At 39.5% G+C, this 19,613-nt stretch overlaps 1 protein-coding gene across 1 annotated transcript in view; it reads left to right on the top strand.

Moving 5' to 3' along the window:
• The window catches only part of cdkal1 (CDK5 regulatory subunit associated protein 1-like 1), a 658,662-nt gene extending 644,623 nt beyond the window's left edge, over nt 1–14,039 (top strand). Inside the window, 1 exon segment of the mRNA XM_080203976.1 lies at nt 13,506–14,039. Within this exon segment, the coding sequence (XP_080060102.1) occupies nt 13,506–13,682 (177 nt within the window). The 3' untranslated portion in view covers nt 13,683–14,039.
• Nucleotides 14,040–19,613: the final 5,574 nt, after the last annotated feature.

Raw genomic sequence — 19,613 nt, 5'->3', positions numbered from 1 at the left:
GACCTGCTAGAAAATAGGTATTTCTCTCCAGAAGCCTGCTAAAGGCAAGAGGTGATTCCTCCCCCTCTGTCAATGGAGTTCTGCTGTGTGAAGATAGATCTTCCTCTGGATTTTTTTAATTTGATTTATTATTGTCACAGGTATTAAGTTACAGTGAAAAGTATTGTTCCTTGCATGCTATACAGACAAAGCATACTGTTCATCGGGAAGGAAATGAGAGAGTGCAGAATGTAGTGTTACATTCATAGCTAGGGTGTAGAGAAAGATCCACTTAATGCAAGACAAGTCCATTCAAAAGTCTTGACAGCAGCAGAGAAGAAGCTGTTCTTGAATCAGTTGGTACGTGATCTCAGACTTTTGTATCTTTTTCCCGAAGAAAGAAGGTGGAAGAGAGAACGTCCAAGGTGCATGGGGTCCTTAATTATGCTGGTTGCATTGCTGAAGCAGCAGGAAGTGTGGACAGAGTCAATGAATGGGAGACTGGTTTGTGTGATGGATTGGGTGACATTCACAATCTTTTTTAGTTCCTTGCGGTCTTGGTCAGAGCAGAAGCCATACCAGGCTGTGATACAACCAGAAAGGGTGCTTTCTATGGTGTATCTGTAAAAGTTGGTGAGAGTCGTAGCTGACATGCCAAATTTCCTTAGTCTTCTGAGAAAGTAGGTGTCAGTGGGCTTTCTTAACTATAGTGTTGACATGGGGGACCAGGACAGGTTGTTGGTGATCTGGACATCTAAAAACCTGTAGCTCTCGACCCTTTCTACTGTTTCCCATTGATGTAGAGCAGCTGCTGTCTGAGATTCAGAAGATGGATATCTCTCTGTATCTCTGTCCAGCGGGGTTGAAGGGCTGGAGGATTGGAAATTCACTTAAGCCTGTGTCTTGCTAACTGATTCCGAGGAATTGACGTTTTTGGAGATATTGCTTAAATTGGAACTAATAGAAATAGCTAGCAGTTCAAAATTATACCTTGCCATACTTAAGTTTCAATTGGTAAATGTTATGCTAATCATTTTTGTTAAATTTTAACTATGTTGTTAAATAAAGTTTGTTTTAATAAAAGCTTTCTAGTGAGTCAATAGGATCATACCTGAAGTGAAACACTTTATGCTTAGACTAATGCCAAAATCAAAAATAGTCAGGGGTCTAAACTAACTTCATAATATACCTTGGAGTTTCTGAACTGGTCCCTAATATCACAATGAAAAGAAGCCAGGGGTTATTGTTACTCTCTAAGATGACCCTGAATGGTTTTGGCAGTGGAGAGTGAATCCAAAAAACAATTGATGTGGTTCAGCCAGATCTGTTGTTGAATAGCTAAACTAGTTGTCTGCCAGACTCTCAGGCTTTGACTGATTAATTACGATATTGTATCCGCAAATTCTTCTATGCATATGCAATCGGTCACACAATCACATGCTTGTGTACACAAATATACACCTTGACATTTATTCATCAACTACTTCGACTTGCAGCATCACAAATTAATGATCTTTGTTATCTATAATTGGAAATCAGCAAACTCAACTCTCCAGTCTATCACAACACAGACCTTCTGATAGGTATGTTCAGATCCAGGAAAGGCCTATCACGGTTTTAAATGGCATGTTAATTCCATGTGCTTATACTCCTTACATATAGTTAACAAGCAAACATTGTCATTCAGTAAAGTTTTATCTAGTCATAGATTTTGTTTTGGTTTGTTAACTGCATTTGATCATCATGTCAGCCAGAAGTGAAAACTGGAATTCAAAAGAATCAAGACTTGATCATGTCCCTACATTTCACTACAACTTTCTAGTTGCTCAAGTGCAGTGTAATAGCTGCCACTAATTCTCTATGTACCTCATCAAAATATCCACACCTCACAGAATGTTCCTGAGATATTGAACTTTGAAGGACATCTCAGCCAATCCAACACTGTTCTCATCTGAAGTTTATGTGTTGGCACTTCCATTTGGCCCAACTTTGTGATCAGGAACCGGCATTTTGGCTGGTCTCCCCCTTCCTAAACCCAGAGGCATTGAGATTGATTAAATGAAGTACTCCAACTGCTGTCCAATAAGAACATTCAGCTCTGTACTGACATGCTACACAGTATATCTACCCACTGAGTCAATCCGTCTCAGAGAAAACTGCTGGTTTGTTCAGTATTGCGTTGGTGGAATATTTGGTTTACTGGATGCAGTTGGTGAATTGCAGAATTCTTGTAATGGCAGAAGTTAAGTATTACAATACCATATTGTAATAGAATGTATCTTTCCACTGGTCCACAGACTCTGAATTAATTTATTTTGCTGTATTCTTGCCCCACAGTTATGTGGGATTTTCAACATAAGAAAACTACTGTATTTGAAAAGGAAACATCTGGAGATGACTGTTTTGAAAATGAATCCAGAAACTTTGCTTAGAGAAACTGCATATGTCCCATTTGTACTCCTACTTTACAAGTACAGACTGGTGAGGCAGAGAATGTTTTCATTATGCTTTCCCCAGTCTGCTAATCAGAATGACAAGATAAGCAGATGTCCTGCTTTCATTATCCTAGTGTCCTGACCAGCTGTATCAGGATTACCAAATGGCTCAGTGTATTATTTTCCCATCATCTCGTCCCTTTTTCCCAGTTTTATCAATTTTTTTGTGCATTTTCTAAGTACGCAATTACGTAATGTTATGTTTAAGTAAGCTTTAAGTAATCCATAAGGCGAACATGGAATTTACCTAGAATTGCATAGATTTTACAACACAGAAACTGGTTATTCAGCACAATAGGCCTATATTGATGTTCACGCTCCACTTACACCTCCTTCCACAATATCACCTTCTATTCCTTTCTCCCTCATATATTTTTCTTCAGTGTATTTATGCTACTCACCTCTCCGAACCACTCTGAGCCTTGATTTTACTCAGTCTTTTATTAATATTCAGTCTTTTTATTAATAAAAATGATGAGCCTTGGCTGTGCAAATGGGGGCGGTTGAGGTGAGGTGGGGGGGAGGTGTTGCACAAAAAGGTAGAGAGGCAAAGTTGGGCCTATATATGCACCTCATGGCTATGCAGGGATGCTCCCATGAATTCCAACCAGGAATACATTGAAAATTCAAGCCTAAAGATAAAGAATGTTAAGGATTTGCCTAGCAGCAACAGTAACAAGAGCTTAAAAAGACCTGGAAGGCAGGAATCCCCCTAACAACAGTAGCAGCCAGCATTTCCAGGGACAGGCACACCTCAGACCAAGGTAAGGCTTAGTAATAACCGCCACACTGCCATCGTAGCTGTCTTAACAGAAAGAAATCCCACAACACCAGTTTAAAGTTCAAACAGGTTTATTTGTAGCAAAAGCTGCAAGCTTTCAGGACAGGTTGTCCCTTCATCAGGTGGCTGGTGTTATGGGATTCCTTTCTGTTTTACCCCAGTCCAATGCTGGCATCTCCACATCATCGTAGCTGTCTTGTCAGGGCAACTAATGGAAGATGTAGCTAGGTTGAGAGGCTTTATTTGGGAGCAGATGTCGGCATCCCTCAACCAGATTTCCATCAAGGCTTTGATGTTGATGCAATCATCCATAATATGGATGACAAGGACATTCTTCACAAGTGAACCGCTGGCCACTCTGAGATTATTAACATCACAGATCTAAGACCGTACCTGGAATTTTGCTGGTTTGGTTAGGTGTATTGATAAACTCACATAGTTGTTGGTAAAATGATCATGTGCTCCCCTCCCCTCCGATCACTGGACACAGAAGACGAACACACATACTCCTACAGCTCCTGTGAAATTTAAACAGTAAGCAGAGATAATACAACACTCATAAATGTTAACTAGAAATTGCCCATTAATGAGCTTCTTAATTACTTCACTACTTAAAATGATGAACCATATGTACAGTTTGAATGACTCATTTAAGTATGTTCTGCTTAGGATCTATTAGTCCATACACAAAGACAAGGCAAGGGCAATATAAAATAAAAGTGATGCTTTATTTTAAGATCTGTTAATAATTCACTTTGCCTTGGACATGTTTCAGATAGGGCAATCAAAACTGAGACTTGAAAACTGCAAGTTTGATCTTCAGTTTTCTTTAGAAATGTGTTTTTTTTTAATGGGAGGCATGGTATTTCCGCAGTCTGGAATTTTTGAAGTAGGTTGGTTTCCTGCAATGGTGATTGAACATCCTTGGGTGTCATGGCAGTTTTGTGCCGCTGTAAGTTCTGCATTGCCAACCTTTCCAATGCTTTAAATGTCCAGTTCTTATTGAGGCAGCAGTTAAAGTTTTGTAGTAGTAGACATGACCATTCCAATGGCACTGTATCATCCTTTTCTCTCAGCTAATAATAAGTCAGAATGATCCATAAGATTTACAATATCTTCTGCAAAGAGCTTCCAGTTAAGACAAATTTCAAGTTGTGTTTTGTGTGCCATTTTCTTCTCTTCCCAGCTTTCTCCCGTCCCCTTTTTGTCCTCACTTTTCAGGTATTGGGCACAAGATCACAATGCATTACAAAACCTTTCTCCAGTGACCATTATTAATATCAGCTATAACTATAAATGGCAGCAAGCTCCCTGATTGTGAGAAGATCACAACTTGATTCAGTTCAAGGCTGACATTTTTGGGACATGTCCAGCAGAAATCCCATGGAACTGTTGTCCACGCAACAGCAAGTGCTCTCAGAGAATTCCTGAGAAAAACCTTATAATTTAAAGATTTATAAGATATATTTTGCTTCTCTCTAAGAGGGATGGGGAGAAGGGAAGAACATTGATAAGTATCTCATAGTAAAGTTGCCTTGATCTGTTAAATGTAAGTTCACTCTACCATTCTATGACATTAAAAAACCCTTTCTGACATGATTTGACTGGGATAATTTGCCCCAATGACAATGGAAAGCTACCCTAAAACAGTAAACCTTGACCCAACTGTAGATCTAGCAAATGGAAGGAAGACTTCTGTATCCTTCCTGCTTTCTCCTGCAGGAACCAGTTCCCTCCTTAGGCGAATTCTTCAAAACTTAAGATTTTTAATCTACTTGTTAGTTTGGTTAACAGACAATAATATGTTTTCGAATCAGCTCATTATTGTGTCTTTTCAATTAACTTGGTGCATTAGGGAAAGGAAAAGTTGAAATTTGAGACAATTTCCTCAAGAAAACAAATTAAGCCCAAAAGGTTTTGCACATCCTTAATGAAGCATGTTGTTGTGGCCTGGCAACAAGACATCTGTCAGTCATATTCAATGGAAAATCATGTTCCTCAGGGGAATCTAACTGGGGGAATTTTAATAGGGTTGCACAGCATCTTGGAGCACTGATATGGTGTGTATCCAGAATTTACCTATGCACACACAATGTTCCCAATCTCAGTGTGCAATCGCAGAAATGCAACAAGGTCATTCACCATTACTCATGGAGTGATATAGATTTAAACATGGAGCAAATTGCATTCTTACTCAGGAATAGTATATTTGTCAGAAAGGCCATGGAGTAGAAATAAATGCAAAATTAATGTCACAGTATGAATTGGAGTTGAGAAATTCGGTGTCAATAAGTGCAGCTTTCTCAATTGCCTAAAGGATAAAGGCATTCCTCAGGTTACACTGAACCAAACATAACAGAAGGTTCTACGTTCAGTTCTTGATTTCTAAGTCAGCTGGGATGCTATAGTTGGTCTCCCTGAGCAGACTACTGTAGCAATTAATGTGAGTTTTAATTTCTCAATAATTTTTTAAAATACTGAAGCATCATCTCCTCATTAAGTGTAGGAATTGAAGTGAATATTGCTGTATTCTGTGTCAGTGCAGAGTATATGAGAACTGAAAGTTATTAATTAAACATTCTATGGGCAAAATCTTACCAGCAAATGGCAGAGTGTATTTCTGGAGAGAAACCCTCAGGTGCAACAATTTGAGCCAGCGTCTCCTGTTCCTCTGTCCACTCCTGACCACCACCACCACATTTAAGTAAAGCCTCTCCCCAACACCTCCAAGAGACTCCCACTGGAGCCAGCCCCTTTGCACAGGTTGGCACTGCCATGCCAACCTCACAGTGTCGACCTGTGCCAAGGAGCAGTGCTGCGCCACTGCCTGGCCATATGCCTATCTCCCAGGAGCTATACTTACCTGGGGAGACCCCATGACGGGAGTCTAGGTGAAGGTGTCGTAAATTGCACCAGTGTAATGTCATGCCGGCGCCCACTTAATATTGGTAAGTGCTCACTAATGACATGCTAATATATTAAAATTAACTTTCTGCGGTCCCACAGCATGATCCATGCTACTCCACTGGCGAGGAGCCAGTAAGATTGGAACTCAGAAACGCGCCTGCACAAATTGCACTCCCATATTTTGAGCAAGCTGAAGAGTTTGGGCTCAAAATCATCCTGTATATTTTTACAATATCAGACTAATTCTACTGTTTGGTTCACTTTATGCTCTGAATCAATGAGGCCACTGCACTGACGTGAAATTAAAAAATGCTTTCATATTGCAGTCATAAATGAGTGTTTGCTATTCCCTTTCTGACTTCTTTTATTAAAGATCTGTAATAATGTTTGTAAATGTGATCTCCAGTGCACATTAGGAACATTGCTCATTCATTTAATTTCCACTCAGTTCAAATTCAGTTTTCATTTGATGTGTGAGTGTGCATACATTAGCATCTGGTCATAGTCTTCGTATCATATTTGTGTTCAAGTTGGGTGCCTATTTGGCCTTCAGTGATTTATGGACATAATTAATTATTGCACAGAGGCAGCAGTACTTTTTTGTATGTTAAGAAAATAGTGACAAATTGAGACTTGTGCTTTATGCTTGTCTGAAGATTTAACTGGCTGTTATGTGGGTGCTGAGCTTCATTCATTTATGAAACCTTCAAATATGAGCTATTCTGTTGTAAGTAATTCAGCCAAACTCCCATCAATGTAGGAATTCTCTTCAATTATTGTTATGATGCTACTGCAGCATATGATTTAAGGGAATACCTTGCATCCTTCCATTTTGTAATAAATAACCCAGAGTGAAAGAGGAGAATTCTTCACTTGTGCTGATAGTTTGCTTATGAATGAGTTGCAAATGAGCTGAGGTGGAAATTTTTCTCAATGAAATTTGTTTATTGTGTGATTACTTATATTGTTACAAATCTCTACAGCATCCAACATTTTCCTAGATGGGAGGCAACCAATTTTTCTCTTATCATTGTCATCATCCTCCTTTTTCTCCATTTCATATATAATCAGTTTGGCTCATTGCATAGTAGTTCTGTCACTTAATTCAAATGTTATGAATTCAAACCCCATTTCAAGAGTTTGCACTTGAAATCTATGCTGACACTTCAGTGTAGTGTGATATTAAGAAAAGTAACACTGGTAAAGCATGTCATCCTTTGGACAAGATGCTAAAGCAAGACATCTTGGGCGACGCAGTGATTAGCAATACTGCTTCATAGTGCCAGGGACTCGGGTTCAATTCCAACCTCGGATCACTGTCTATGTGGAGATTGCACATTCTGTCCATGTCTGCATGGGTTTCCTCCATGTATTTCAGTTTCCTACCACAGTCCAAAGACGTGCAGGTTAGGTTGATTGGCTATGCTAGGGAATTAACAGGGTAAATTAGGGTTACAGGAATAGGGCCTGGGTGAGATTGTTGTCGGTACAGACCCGATGGGCCAAATGGCCTCCCTCTGTACTCTAGGAATTCTATGGTTCTATTCTATGACTCTCTTTTGCTTTTTCCAGTGGTTTAAGTCAGATGCCTTAATTGTTTGCAAGACCTGTGTTCTCATCAAGTGCAGTACTCCCAGGAAAGCCCATTCTTAGCAAGTCCTTGTGGGTTAAAGTTAGTTTGAGGTTACTCATGGCATTAACAGAACATAAAAGCGCTTGAAGGTCCCACTGCATTAATCAAAGAAGAGCAGGGGGCCTCGTAATGATTTAGTTATCATTCTTTCTTAACCTATACAATCAAAAGCAGATGAAATATTACTGATCTTATTGCTTTGTGCAATTACTGTGCAAAATAGCTGGTGCATTTATCTACATAACAGTAGGAACTAGTCTCTGAAAGCAATTAATTGCCTGTCTTTCTTTGTGGCCGTTTCTCCTTTGAATTTCTTCTTCTGTTTCTCCTGTTCTGTAACCAGGCTTTTCCTCTTTGCCACTTTACTTTGCTAAATTATGACATAGCCTTTTTTGCTAACACATTCTTTCTAAAGACTCCAACTGTAGAGCATTTCTTTCTCAGTCTTTCTTTCTGATACAATCTTTTGACTTTCCATCCTGAGATCAACTACACTAAATCATTAATTCCCAGTTGATTGCATCTTCTATCTTCCAACCTCATTAATGCTGTAAAAAAATTGGCTGTGGTGCTTTGCTTGAGTTAAAGTAGTCAACTGTTTTGTGGAGGAGTTGGGCTTTGCATTTTGTTCAACAGCACACTCCTGGGCTTGAGCATAATGTGGGAAGAACCTGCATGAGAGTTACCCCAGGCCACTTTTATACACCGACAAGTGAATTCTTATGTTCTTATATATCTCAGGAACATATTTTAAGAGTAATGAAAATAGATAACTTAGCCAATTGCTTATCTGAAGAATGGACCATGAACTGAGGAATCCTGATGATAGGAGACTATTTAATTTCTTAAACTTCTGGAGGAAGGAGGGGCGAAGCTAGTTTTAAGCACAGCGTACTGTGATATGTAGAATTCCAGTTTAAAAACAAGGGATCCAAGCAGGGTGTCAAATCAATTTTGCATGCGATCCTCAAGGCTTTCCCGACAAGTGTTTCCTTAGCACAGCAAGTAGGTCAGTAACACTATGATTCAGTAATGGAATTGAAAGGAACTTATGGTCTATCAGATTAAGATTCTTTGAAGAGTGACTTGGATTTTAAAAATGGCTTTGGGTAAGTAGTTCCTCTTTTTAATGAGCATTACTTATGTTCCCTCTAAGCCACCTGGAAACACAAAATTCTCACCCAGGCCGAACACCATCCACCAGTTTTAAACCACCCCCTGTGCGTGATCATGCAAAATAAGACTGTGCAATTAAGCAAATCAACTGCATACTCCAAACCAAAAATTAGAGGTTACATTGGGCAACACTTTCTTGAATGAATGCTTGGTAACTTTTACTTTCCATGATTGCCAAATATGGCATACAGTGTAAATCTTATCCAAATGTGTCATTACAAAAACATTGTGACAGTTATTAAATTGGCACTTCTTCTTTATGCCCTTGTTTCCTTCCATTTTGAGCTATCTCTACCTTACAAACTACCCCTGGCCAAGGTAGTGAGTGGGCAACTTGTTCCTTTCGTAATATTATTCTGAAACTGACCACTGGGCCCTTTGGAGGAAGGATTGTGGTAATTCTCCTGAATTGGCTTTATTGGTGGGGAAATAAGAGCTTCTATTCAATGCCACACCATGATAATATGGTATGCAAACTGTGGGAAGTTGGCATGTGAAAAAATATTATGGCACAAACCCATACTGCAGAATATTGAGCTGAAATGCATTTAAGTCAAAACTTTTATTTTGAGCAAAATTCAAAGTTTTCCACAACCAGTTTCCACCAAAAAGCCTGTCACTTTTTTATTTCTTAAGCAATGGAGTTTTAGGCAGGATAATACATTAACAAGTCACCTTTTGTAGGTTAGCTATTGGCAGATTAGAAGTATCTTCATCCAATGTCACTTCATTTTATCTTAAAATGGGCTCCAGTCAGTTGTGTAATTGGTGACATTTCGATTTGTAAATTGCTGAATTTCTATTAAATTCTACCTTCATATCATATTCTGCAGCATAGGACTTCCTTTTATCTGTAGAATCTGCTAATTAGCAGAAATTGCCTGTCTCGGGGGCAGCTTTAATTAGACATTTAAACCAAAATTTTCAAGATGCAGCAAATATATAAATGAATGCAAGAGCTTCTTCTTCAAATGGAAAGGGACATTTTGATTTACGTTTTATGTCCCAGTCTCCAGCAGCATACCAGAATTACAAATTGGCCTTCAAGTAATGGCACATTTTCCCATTAAAACTTGTTATACAAGAGTGATGGTATTTTCACAGTGGCCGTAAGTTCACACAGAGATTTGACCCTTTGGGACGTCAGTGGAAAACTGGTGAAAAGAAAATAAGTAAGGTTTTGATATCAGTCTTGTTTACACGTTGAATAAATGTGTATAACAATAAAAATGTCTTTGGGTTTCAATTAATAAAAATCTTGATTTTCAATCTGTCTGTAACAGAGTAGAGAAAATCATGCTCCTTCGTGGGAACCAATGAAAAAAGGAAATAGCAGAAACATGGGGCGCAATATTCCCTAAATTGCACAAAGCTTTGGATCAGGCAAAAAAAGCTATGTGAAACTTGCTGGCTTCACAACTGTATTTTCTCATCTGAATTAACAGCACTCTGTGCAATTTCAGGGCGTTGGTGAGGATCACACAGCGAGCTGGAGGGGCGGGGCCTGAAGGAGCTGGCAGCACAGGAAATCTGAGATCAGGGTGCCAAGTGTAAAGAATACCCCGACCTCAAACATTCATTAAAGGACTTCCTGCCATGGACATTGGGACCCCTCACCCCAGTGAAAACCCCACACCATCCGCTTGCACCCCTTCCTCCATGAATAGGGGGAATCTCCCCAACCACAGAACGGGATCCCCTCCATCCCCCCAATGGAGGAGATCCTCTGCCGGGAGCAGTGCCATGAGCAATAATCAGGTATGTCTCTCAAGCCCCAGGGGCTACAAGCACCTCTGCGCCCTGATATGGTCATCATGACTGGTTTTTGAAAAATAGTAGTGATTTGCACCTGTGTGACATCATGCCACTGCCGCTGGGAGGATGCATCGTGGGTGGACATTATGGCTTCAACCCCGATAACCAGATGGTAATGTATGATAATTTGTGAGAATTAGGTTCATGTCCTTTCTGGGTATGAACCTGGCCACATCAGCAGCAGCCCATTTTTGGCTGCTGGTGAGATTTAGCCACCATTCCAGGATATGTGGCAGCGATTAATGGGACCAGACAATTCCACCCACAATATTCTTTTTGTAAAGCATCAGGAATTATTCAGTTTTGGCTCGTCCATTGTAGAATTTGTGAAATCTACTCTTGACAGTTCTGTCTTCTGGCTGTTAGAACAATGCAACCAGAAAATCTGCGGTGTACCTGAGGGTAACTATAATTGTAGGACTGTAGATTTCTCGATTTTAGTTCTTTTCAATTCCATTACTGAATCATAGTGTGACTGACCTGTCTGCTGTGCTAAGGAAACACTTGTCGGGAAAGCTTTGAGGATTGCATGCAAAATTGATGTCATAAATGATAAGGGCGCAGTTACCTAAAACTCTACAACAATCAACTAGACTTTGAGAGGTTAGAGAGCTCGGGTGAATGGAGAAATTCAAACAAATTAAAACAAAGGACAACCCTTTGGATGGCACGGTGGTTAACACTGCTGCCTCACAGCCCCAGGGACCCAGGTTCACTTTCCAGCTTGAGTCACTCTCTGTATGGCATATGTCTGTTTTTATGAGTACGTTTAAAAGCCAATCAGAATGAAAGCCATAGTGAAAAGGTTGGGCTGGGCCCTGTCTGTTGAATTGCGTTTCAGGCAGATGCTCATGTTGTTTGGAATCATTATCTTATCCACACAGTGTGCTTATTTAGACATTGCTTGTGTTTGTTTTGTTCAAGGTTGTATAGTAAAGATTAGTTTGGTTATTTCTTACCCTTGGTTCTTCCAAGCATTACATTCCTCAAATGATTATGGTGTTTCAAGCCAGAACCTAACAAGAATAGGGTTGGCTAGTACTCACATAGCAAAGGACCATAATAACCTGAAGTTGCTATTTCACTACTGTTCCTCTTCCAGTTCTTTATGTATCATGACTGTTAAAGTAAAAGTTAAAGTTTAAAATTTATTTATTAGTCACAACTAGGCATACATTAACAGTGCAAGAAGTGACTGTGAAAATCCCCTAGTCGCCACACTCCTGTTTGGGTACACTGAGGGAGAATTTTAGCATAGCCTATATACCTAACCAGCGCGTCTCTTGGACTGGGGAGGAAACTGGACCACCCGGAGGAAACCCACACAGACTCCGCACGGACTGTGACCCAAGCTGGGAATCAAACCTAGGTCTCTGGTACTGAGAGGCAGCGGTACCAACCACTGTGCCACCATGCCACCCCAGTAGGAGACAGTTCAGTAAGAAATAAGAATGCCCAGGAAAGGTACAAGGAAAGGAGAGTCATAAGAGTGGGTGATAAGCTAAAGAGGAGCAAATTCCAAAGTTATCATCTAAAATAGACAAAAGAAAGAATGGAGGACAGAGGTCAAATAAAAAGCAGTTAACTTTATTAATTGAAATGAGTAAACTCTCTTTCAGGGTAAAATAAATACATGTTGAGTGTCTGTTAGGCGTGAAGAGTAGAGGTCAGAGGTTTTTGTGACAGATTTCTCCCCTTTTGCTCTCTAATGTGTGTCACAGACCATATTCTGTGATTGTTTTAACCAATGTTTATTCGTGCCCAGAAATGTTGCACCTGGAGGGAGCGACTTGATTGACAACAGCTACTTGTATTCAAACTTGAGTCAAGTCCCATTCACCCTTCACCCCTTTGCTCACTGACTGACATTAGCTTCCAGTTAAAGAATGCCTTCACTTTAAAATTCTCATCCTTGTTTTCAAAACCCTTCAGCCCTTCACCCTTTCTTACCTTTATCTTATTTTCCAGCCACACAACCCTTTGAGAATGCCCCCTAATTTTGGCCTCCTGAATATCCTGTTCTGAATTGGTGGCTGTCCCTGCAGCTGCTTTGGCTCTATTTCTGTTCCTTTAAGGCACTCCTTAAAACCAATGCTTTGACAAGCTTTTGGTCAGCTGCCTTAATATGTCCCAGTAAGACGTTTCACAACACCAGGTTAAAGCCCAACAGGATTATTTGGTAGCAAACGACTCTACCTTTCGGGGCTGTGCCCCTTCATCAGGTGAGTGGGGAGTTCTGATCACAAACTGGCCAGAAGCATTATATTTGTTTTATAATGTTTCTGTGAAGTACCAGAGAATGTTAAGGTTGCTATTTAAGGACACGTTGTTTTTCAATTTTCATGCTTAACTGAGCTTATTTTGCTCAGGTTGATCAATCTTGTCATGATGGAGCTAGCTGCTTCTGTTTTAGGTGAAGGCTCAAATGTGGCAAGCTATGTAAAGCATGCAAAAAGGATTTAACAGATGACCTATAATTGAATAAAATATATGTATCGTCTTACCAAGCTAGATGGGAAGATCGATAAATTCAGCTTTCTAATCTTCTGAAGTTATACAGCCTAACAGCATTTGTAATGCGATTTAGGTCTGAAAAGCCTGCTCAGCCTCAGGGTTGGATCTTTTGTGTTTTCTCATATTCACTTGTGAAACTCATCAATGGTGACACCAAATAAACAGTGGAATAATCTCTCTCTCCCTCTCTCTCTCTCATATCTAGGAAATCAGGATCCTGAGTAAGAATGGGACTGCCCTTCCTGCACGTTGTGCTAGTGAGAAGTCCTTTAGTGCAAGCCTAATGCCTTGGAACCTGAAAGACCCAAGAGTAAAGATAGTGTCTGTAAGCCTGGCTGTGTTGGCAGTGATAACGGCTGTAACTATGGCGATATTCAGATAGATCCTTTGATGTCAACTGAGCAATCTTCAACCTAAAAAGAAATCTGAGAAATATAGGCTCGGTATTTGCACACAATACTGAGGACACTTTAATGCGTGGTTGAACATTAAAGACTAATTTTACATTTTATTTAATGTTACCTTGTTTAAGGAAAATTGGCAACATTTTTTTACTTTTTTACATGTTTATTGCAGTACAAGATCATGCAGTCATGTGTAACTTGTTAGCCAATGAGAAGAGTATTTTTATTCACACTGTAAAATCATGTGTGTTCATGTTTAAGACTTTAACTGTAAAAGAGCCAATAAAATATAAATGATTTGCAGTTCGCTGGCCAGCCAGCTGTTAATCTGTTAACTTCTCCTTTCTTGATGTGTGTGTGTGCGCAACTCTAGTCTCTTTAGATGTTTACGTTCTCAAAACATCACGCCAGTACTTACTGTTAGAGTACGTGAAACTTTGCTAATGGGTGCAGACACAAGGAACACATCACTTTGCATGACCTTCATCACGGGTAAAGTGAAGACTTCAATAGAAATAGTGGCAAGTCTATCAGCTTTTGCTTACAGTGTTAAAAGTCTAGGAACGAGATGAACTGCTGAATGTGTGCCACCTCGAGCAGCTTTTTTTCTACTGTTAAATCGAAAGGCGGCTTTCACCAACCGTCCTATTTTATATAGAATACTGCAATCACGTTACTTGGCACATTCCTCTGAGCCTGCTGGGTTTGGAAGCCAAAGAACACAGTTAATGATCATAATTAAAAATATATTATTTTTTTCCATTGTTTTAATTACACCGCTTCTAATTGGGTTTTCATTAACCAGATGAACAGAGTCAGGCTGAATTTTGCAGTTTCAATGCTGCTCAGTTGTATTTGGTGTGTATTTACTTGTCCCAGATGTGTGGTAATCATCCTGCTTTACCATACGAGTATGCTTTCATTGCCTGTGTTTATGTACTTTGTATTAAAGAGAATCTTCATCGAATGGATCAATAGTGAGCAAACTTCAGTAAGCAGGTACAGTTCCGTATGGGATCTTGATGCTGTGGATATGATACTTAATTAAAATTCATAGATCATCTGTGAAAATTGAGAGGAAACTATTGTCACATGAAGTATATCTTTGTCATTACAGTCTCCTGAACTTGGTCAGATGGTTGATTTAAAATTTACTGATTTTATAATTTAATCACTGAAAAAATTTACCAGGAAACTAGCCAGGCAGCTAATAATGCTGATTTAATCAAAATATTTTTCCCTCTGGTTGTACAATATGAAGGTACCTTCACCAAAAGCACACTTGTCTCCAATACTGTAACATAGTTGAAAGTTAAATTATCTTTGAACATTATGTTTTATTTCTTATTGTCCTGAAATGATGCGGCACGGTGGCACAGTAGTTAGCATGCTATGGACCTGAGTTTAATTCCAGTCTTGCGTGACTGTGTGGGGTTTTCACATTTGCCCTATGTCAATGTGGGTTTCCTCTGGATGCCCTGATTTCCTCCCACAGTTCAGTGCAAATTGGGTAGGTGGATTAGCCATGGTTAATGTGCAGTGTTACAAGATTAAGGTGGAGTGTGAGGTCCTAAGTAGGTGGGATGCTCTTTTGGAGGCTCTATGCAGACTCGATGAGCCAGATGTTGGCTTTCTGCACGGTAGGGATTTTGTGGTTCTATGATGCAAAGCAGAAGGAGGCTTTTTGAGCCATCATGCCTGTGTGCTAGCTATTTGGGGGAGTTATTCAGTCAATCCCAATCCTTGTCCTTTTCCCATTGTCCTCTAATTATAACATTTAACCAAAAGTCATTGCATTAGAGTCGCTCAGTAATGCACGTTGTGCTAAATAGTAGAGCTTGAGGGAAACAGTAGAGGGAAGGGGGAAGAAAACAAGAAGACAGAGACAGAAACAGAGAATTTAAAATTTAAATCACCTTTTACAATATTAAGTATAAAGGTGGCTGGCAGCTTCATGAGATTACTATACTCCTGTCTGAAAGCATAAGCAGCCCTGCTGCCTCTGTGAGTGGTCAACAACAACATGCATTTATAAAGTACCTTTAATGTAGTATAACATTTCAAATGCTTCACAAGAGCATAATTAGAAAAAAAATTTACACTGAGACACTGCAGGGGATATTAGGGCGGGATCAAAAACTTGGTGAAAGAGGAGGTTTTAAGGAACATCATAAAGATATGAAGAGAGACAGGGTGCTTCAGAGAGGGAATTCCAATGCTTAAAGCCAATACAACTGAAGGCAGGGTCACCAAGGGAGAGCCAAAGAAAATTGGGAATGCACAAGAGGCCAGGAGTGCCAAGTTCTTGGATGGTTGAAGCAAGGTTACAGAACTAGAGAGGGGCGACGCGAAAGAGGTATTTCAGCACAAGGGTGAGAATTCTCAGTTTGAGCTTCAGAGGTAATGTATAATTCTTAAATAGCATTCCCATTAATTTGCATACATCCTAAACTGGTTGACTACTTTAAATCTGTGTTCGGATTTAGTGTTCATTTGTAAAGTAGCAATGTTCAGAGCAGACCCATCCCAGATATATATTCAAACCTGTGAAAATCAAACTGATAAACCAGCCACTAGAATAAACAAGTAAACAGATCCCTATTCTTTTAGTTCTATGAAAACACATCAAGAACAAGACCTTTAGCAATCACTAATTTTTTGGTCTCTTAATGATGCATGACTTTTGGATTCTGTAAAGCTATCGAGTGTATTGGTTGGACTTTGAGTATAAATGAGTTAGTAATTGTGTGGCTAAGTCGTCGATACAGTAATTGTCACCATTCTTGCAAGAAGCCAATTTTCTATCTAAATGTTCTGTGAATTGTGAAAAATTAACATGACCCAGTGTCGCACTGTAGACTTTACCCACAACCCCATACTATGGCGCCATAAACTACATTCAAGAGAAGCAATTATAATTTCACAGTTTAAAATTAAAGTCTCTTCCCAAGTGCTTGATTGTAATAAGATCTGTCACATTGAGGCAACATAGCAATTCCATACTATGTGAAGCTCACTGACTTCAAGACTGAAATGTATTTTGCAAAGACCCAGACAAAGAAATTCTTGGTTGTAAACTATATGTGCAGCATTGGTTACAAGTTTCAGAATTTTTCAAATATATCCCCCAAATGAATCCTCATAATAAATGATCTGATCTGTGAGTGTATCATTCATTTTATTTAAAACAGCCAGTTGACCTCCAATTTAATTTTTTTCCAGTATGTCAGTTGATAGATAAGTGTGCTTCCTGTTCGTAACAAGGCATAAAGCAGCATCTGAGTGACTGCTCACTCTTCACATTGCTTCAGATGTGGCCAAAAAAAGTGCACCAGCGCAAACTTGCAACCACCTTTTCCGTCATTGCTGACTAGCTTCTGAAATTGTTTTCAAAACAAGCACAGCATTGACAACCCTGGATTCTCTTCAGGTCGTATCAATTTTTCATCTTTTACGAAAATAAATTCACTAAGAAATGAAATAGCTCTTCCTTCAGCAGAAATGCAAAATAGATGACAGGCTTATCTGTTTCTTTGTGTTTGAGATTTGAGCTGTTAAGATGCATTCATCTGCAAAGGCCTGTTTGAATATGTTTTTGAGGAATGTCTATACAGTTACCGGAGTAAAGATTGATCGGGGCTCACTTCTGAGTCCAGATGAATGCTACGTAAGCAGCATCCACTCCCGAAATGGAGGCCCACCTAACTCGAAATTGAGCTTTAGGCCTTGTTAGGAAAATTCCACAGGACATCACTCATTTAAAGATGGAAGTGTTTGGACCAACAACCCCAACAGAGAAGTTCTCCACTCAGCACCGTAGTTTATCTTTGTAGGACATGGTTATGCTGGATCACACTACATGGGACTGAGGGATTTCTCTGATGAGATGGCTATATTGCACAGCAGATGCAGTCTGATTATTACTTTGTAGGAATACTTCTTAAACTGTAGTCTTGATCTACCCAGTACCTTTTATGCATTTTTATTTATGCTGAGAACCGGACTACCAATTTAATTAATTTGCCTATGAACGTCACAGCACTTAATGCACATTCCTGTATGTGCCTACTGATTAGCTGCAAGGCTGCTTTCAGGTGAACAGCATATTAAAGATAAGGGATGCAGATACAATGTAAGAGGGGAGCAATGGAGGTCACATCAGGTGAGAGAGCAGATCTTTAATACAGAAGCAAAGGTAATGAGCAGGATGGGAGCGAAGCAACATCAAATATGGAAACATGAAGAAAGACTTAGCATTTTGCAATGATTCAGCGAAACATTTGGGAAAACGTACAATTGATTGCACTTGTGCATGAATCAAGGAGTTCTATATCTTAAGTTATAATAGTAGCAGATCATCTGTTGTGCTACTCATGGTGATTTAGACGGCATGTTCACAACAAGATGTGATTGCAAAATTACGTGATGCAACATGTCCAAAACTTTAAATTATCTGACAGTCGATTTCCTATGCCTGAGTCATTAGAATTGGTACCTTGGTTGATTTTTCTCACACTGTTCCAAGACACTAAAGTGAATTTTGAACCCTAATTGCAACCTTGGCTGAGATCAACTAACTGGATAGTGCCTGGGACATGAATCTAGCACTTCTCAGTAGGTATCATTCTGCTCTTTACAGGCTAAACATTTTGAACAATTAAATCATCCATGAATGTTGCTGTTTAATCAAAATAAGAGTCTCATATTTTGGTCTGAAAGGAAGACTTACATTTATATAATATCTTTCTTGTCCTCAGAACATCCCAAAGTGCTTTACGGTCAATGAAGTATTTTTGAAATGTAGTTATTGTTGTAATTTAGGAGATGCAGCAGCCAGTTCCTGCATGTAGCAATGTGGTAATGACCATGCAATCTGTTCAGTGATGATGACGGATAAATGTTGGACAGAAATCGTTTTACTTCCCCTTTTAATGGTGCCGTAGGATCTCTAAGAGCTACCAAGGAGAGTGCAGACAGGTAACAGAAGCACACAATGCAGGAAGTGGCCACTCGACACAATGTACCTGCTTTTTGAAAGAACTATCCAATTTAATCCACTCCCTTTCTCTTTCACCTTGCTTTTTGAGTATATATACAACTCCCTTTTGAAGTTATTGCTGTATTTGCACAAGCAAAGTGCCATCTCAGAATCACAGAACTGTTACAGCGCAGATGGAGAATATTTGGCCCCCCCCATATCTGCGCTGGCTCTTTAATTAAGCAAATAACTTGTCACATCTTGTAATCCTGCATGTACTTAAGCTGCCTATATAAAATATATTGCAAAAACAGAAAATGTTGGAAAATCTCAGCAAGTCTGTCAGCACCTGTGGAGAGAACAGATCTACTGTTTTGAGTCTGGATGACCCTTCAAACCTATAAAAATCTTGTGATGAAGGATTATCCAAGCTCTGTTCTCTCCACAGGTGCTGACAGACCTATTGAGATTTTTCAGCATTTTCTGTCTTTGTTTCAGATTCCAACATCCACAGTAATTTCCTTTTCATAAAATATATTGGGATATTTGACAGCAGGATACATCCTTTCAATGGTTAGATTTTATAATGGCTCACATTCTCAACATGATGCACTTTATGATTGACAGATCAAGTTATCTTTGCTGGTACAGTATATTGGACAAGGAGATAAACACTTGAAACCAGAACCGGGCCATTGAGAAAAATACTTAGGAAATATTTCTTCACATCTCATCCAAACGAAACCCACAACAAAGAACTCCTTCAGTATTTCATTAGAGTGTCAGTGTAGATTATGTGGCTCAAGCTCCTGGCACAGACTTGAACCCATAACCTTCTGACTCACAAGAACACAACAGAAGAAGCAGGACTATGCCACCAAGCCTTACAAGCCTGCCCTGCCATTCAATGCAATCACAGCTGAACTATGTC

Source organism: Carcharhinus amblyrhynchos, chromosome 2 (genome assembly GCF_965287045.1).
Source record: "Carcharhinus amblyrhynchos chromosome 2, sCarAmb.v2.hapA, whole genome shotgun sequence".
NCBI lineage: Eukaryota > Metazoa > Chordata > Chondrichthyes > Carcharhiniformes > Carcharhinidae > Carcharhinus > Carcharhinus amblyrhynchos.
Note: the sequence above shows the minus strand (reverse complement) of the source record. Positions and strands in the feature narration are given on the sequence as shown.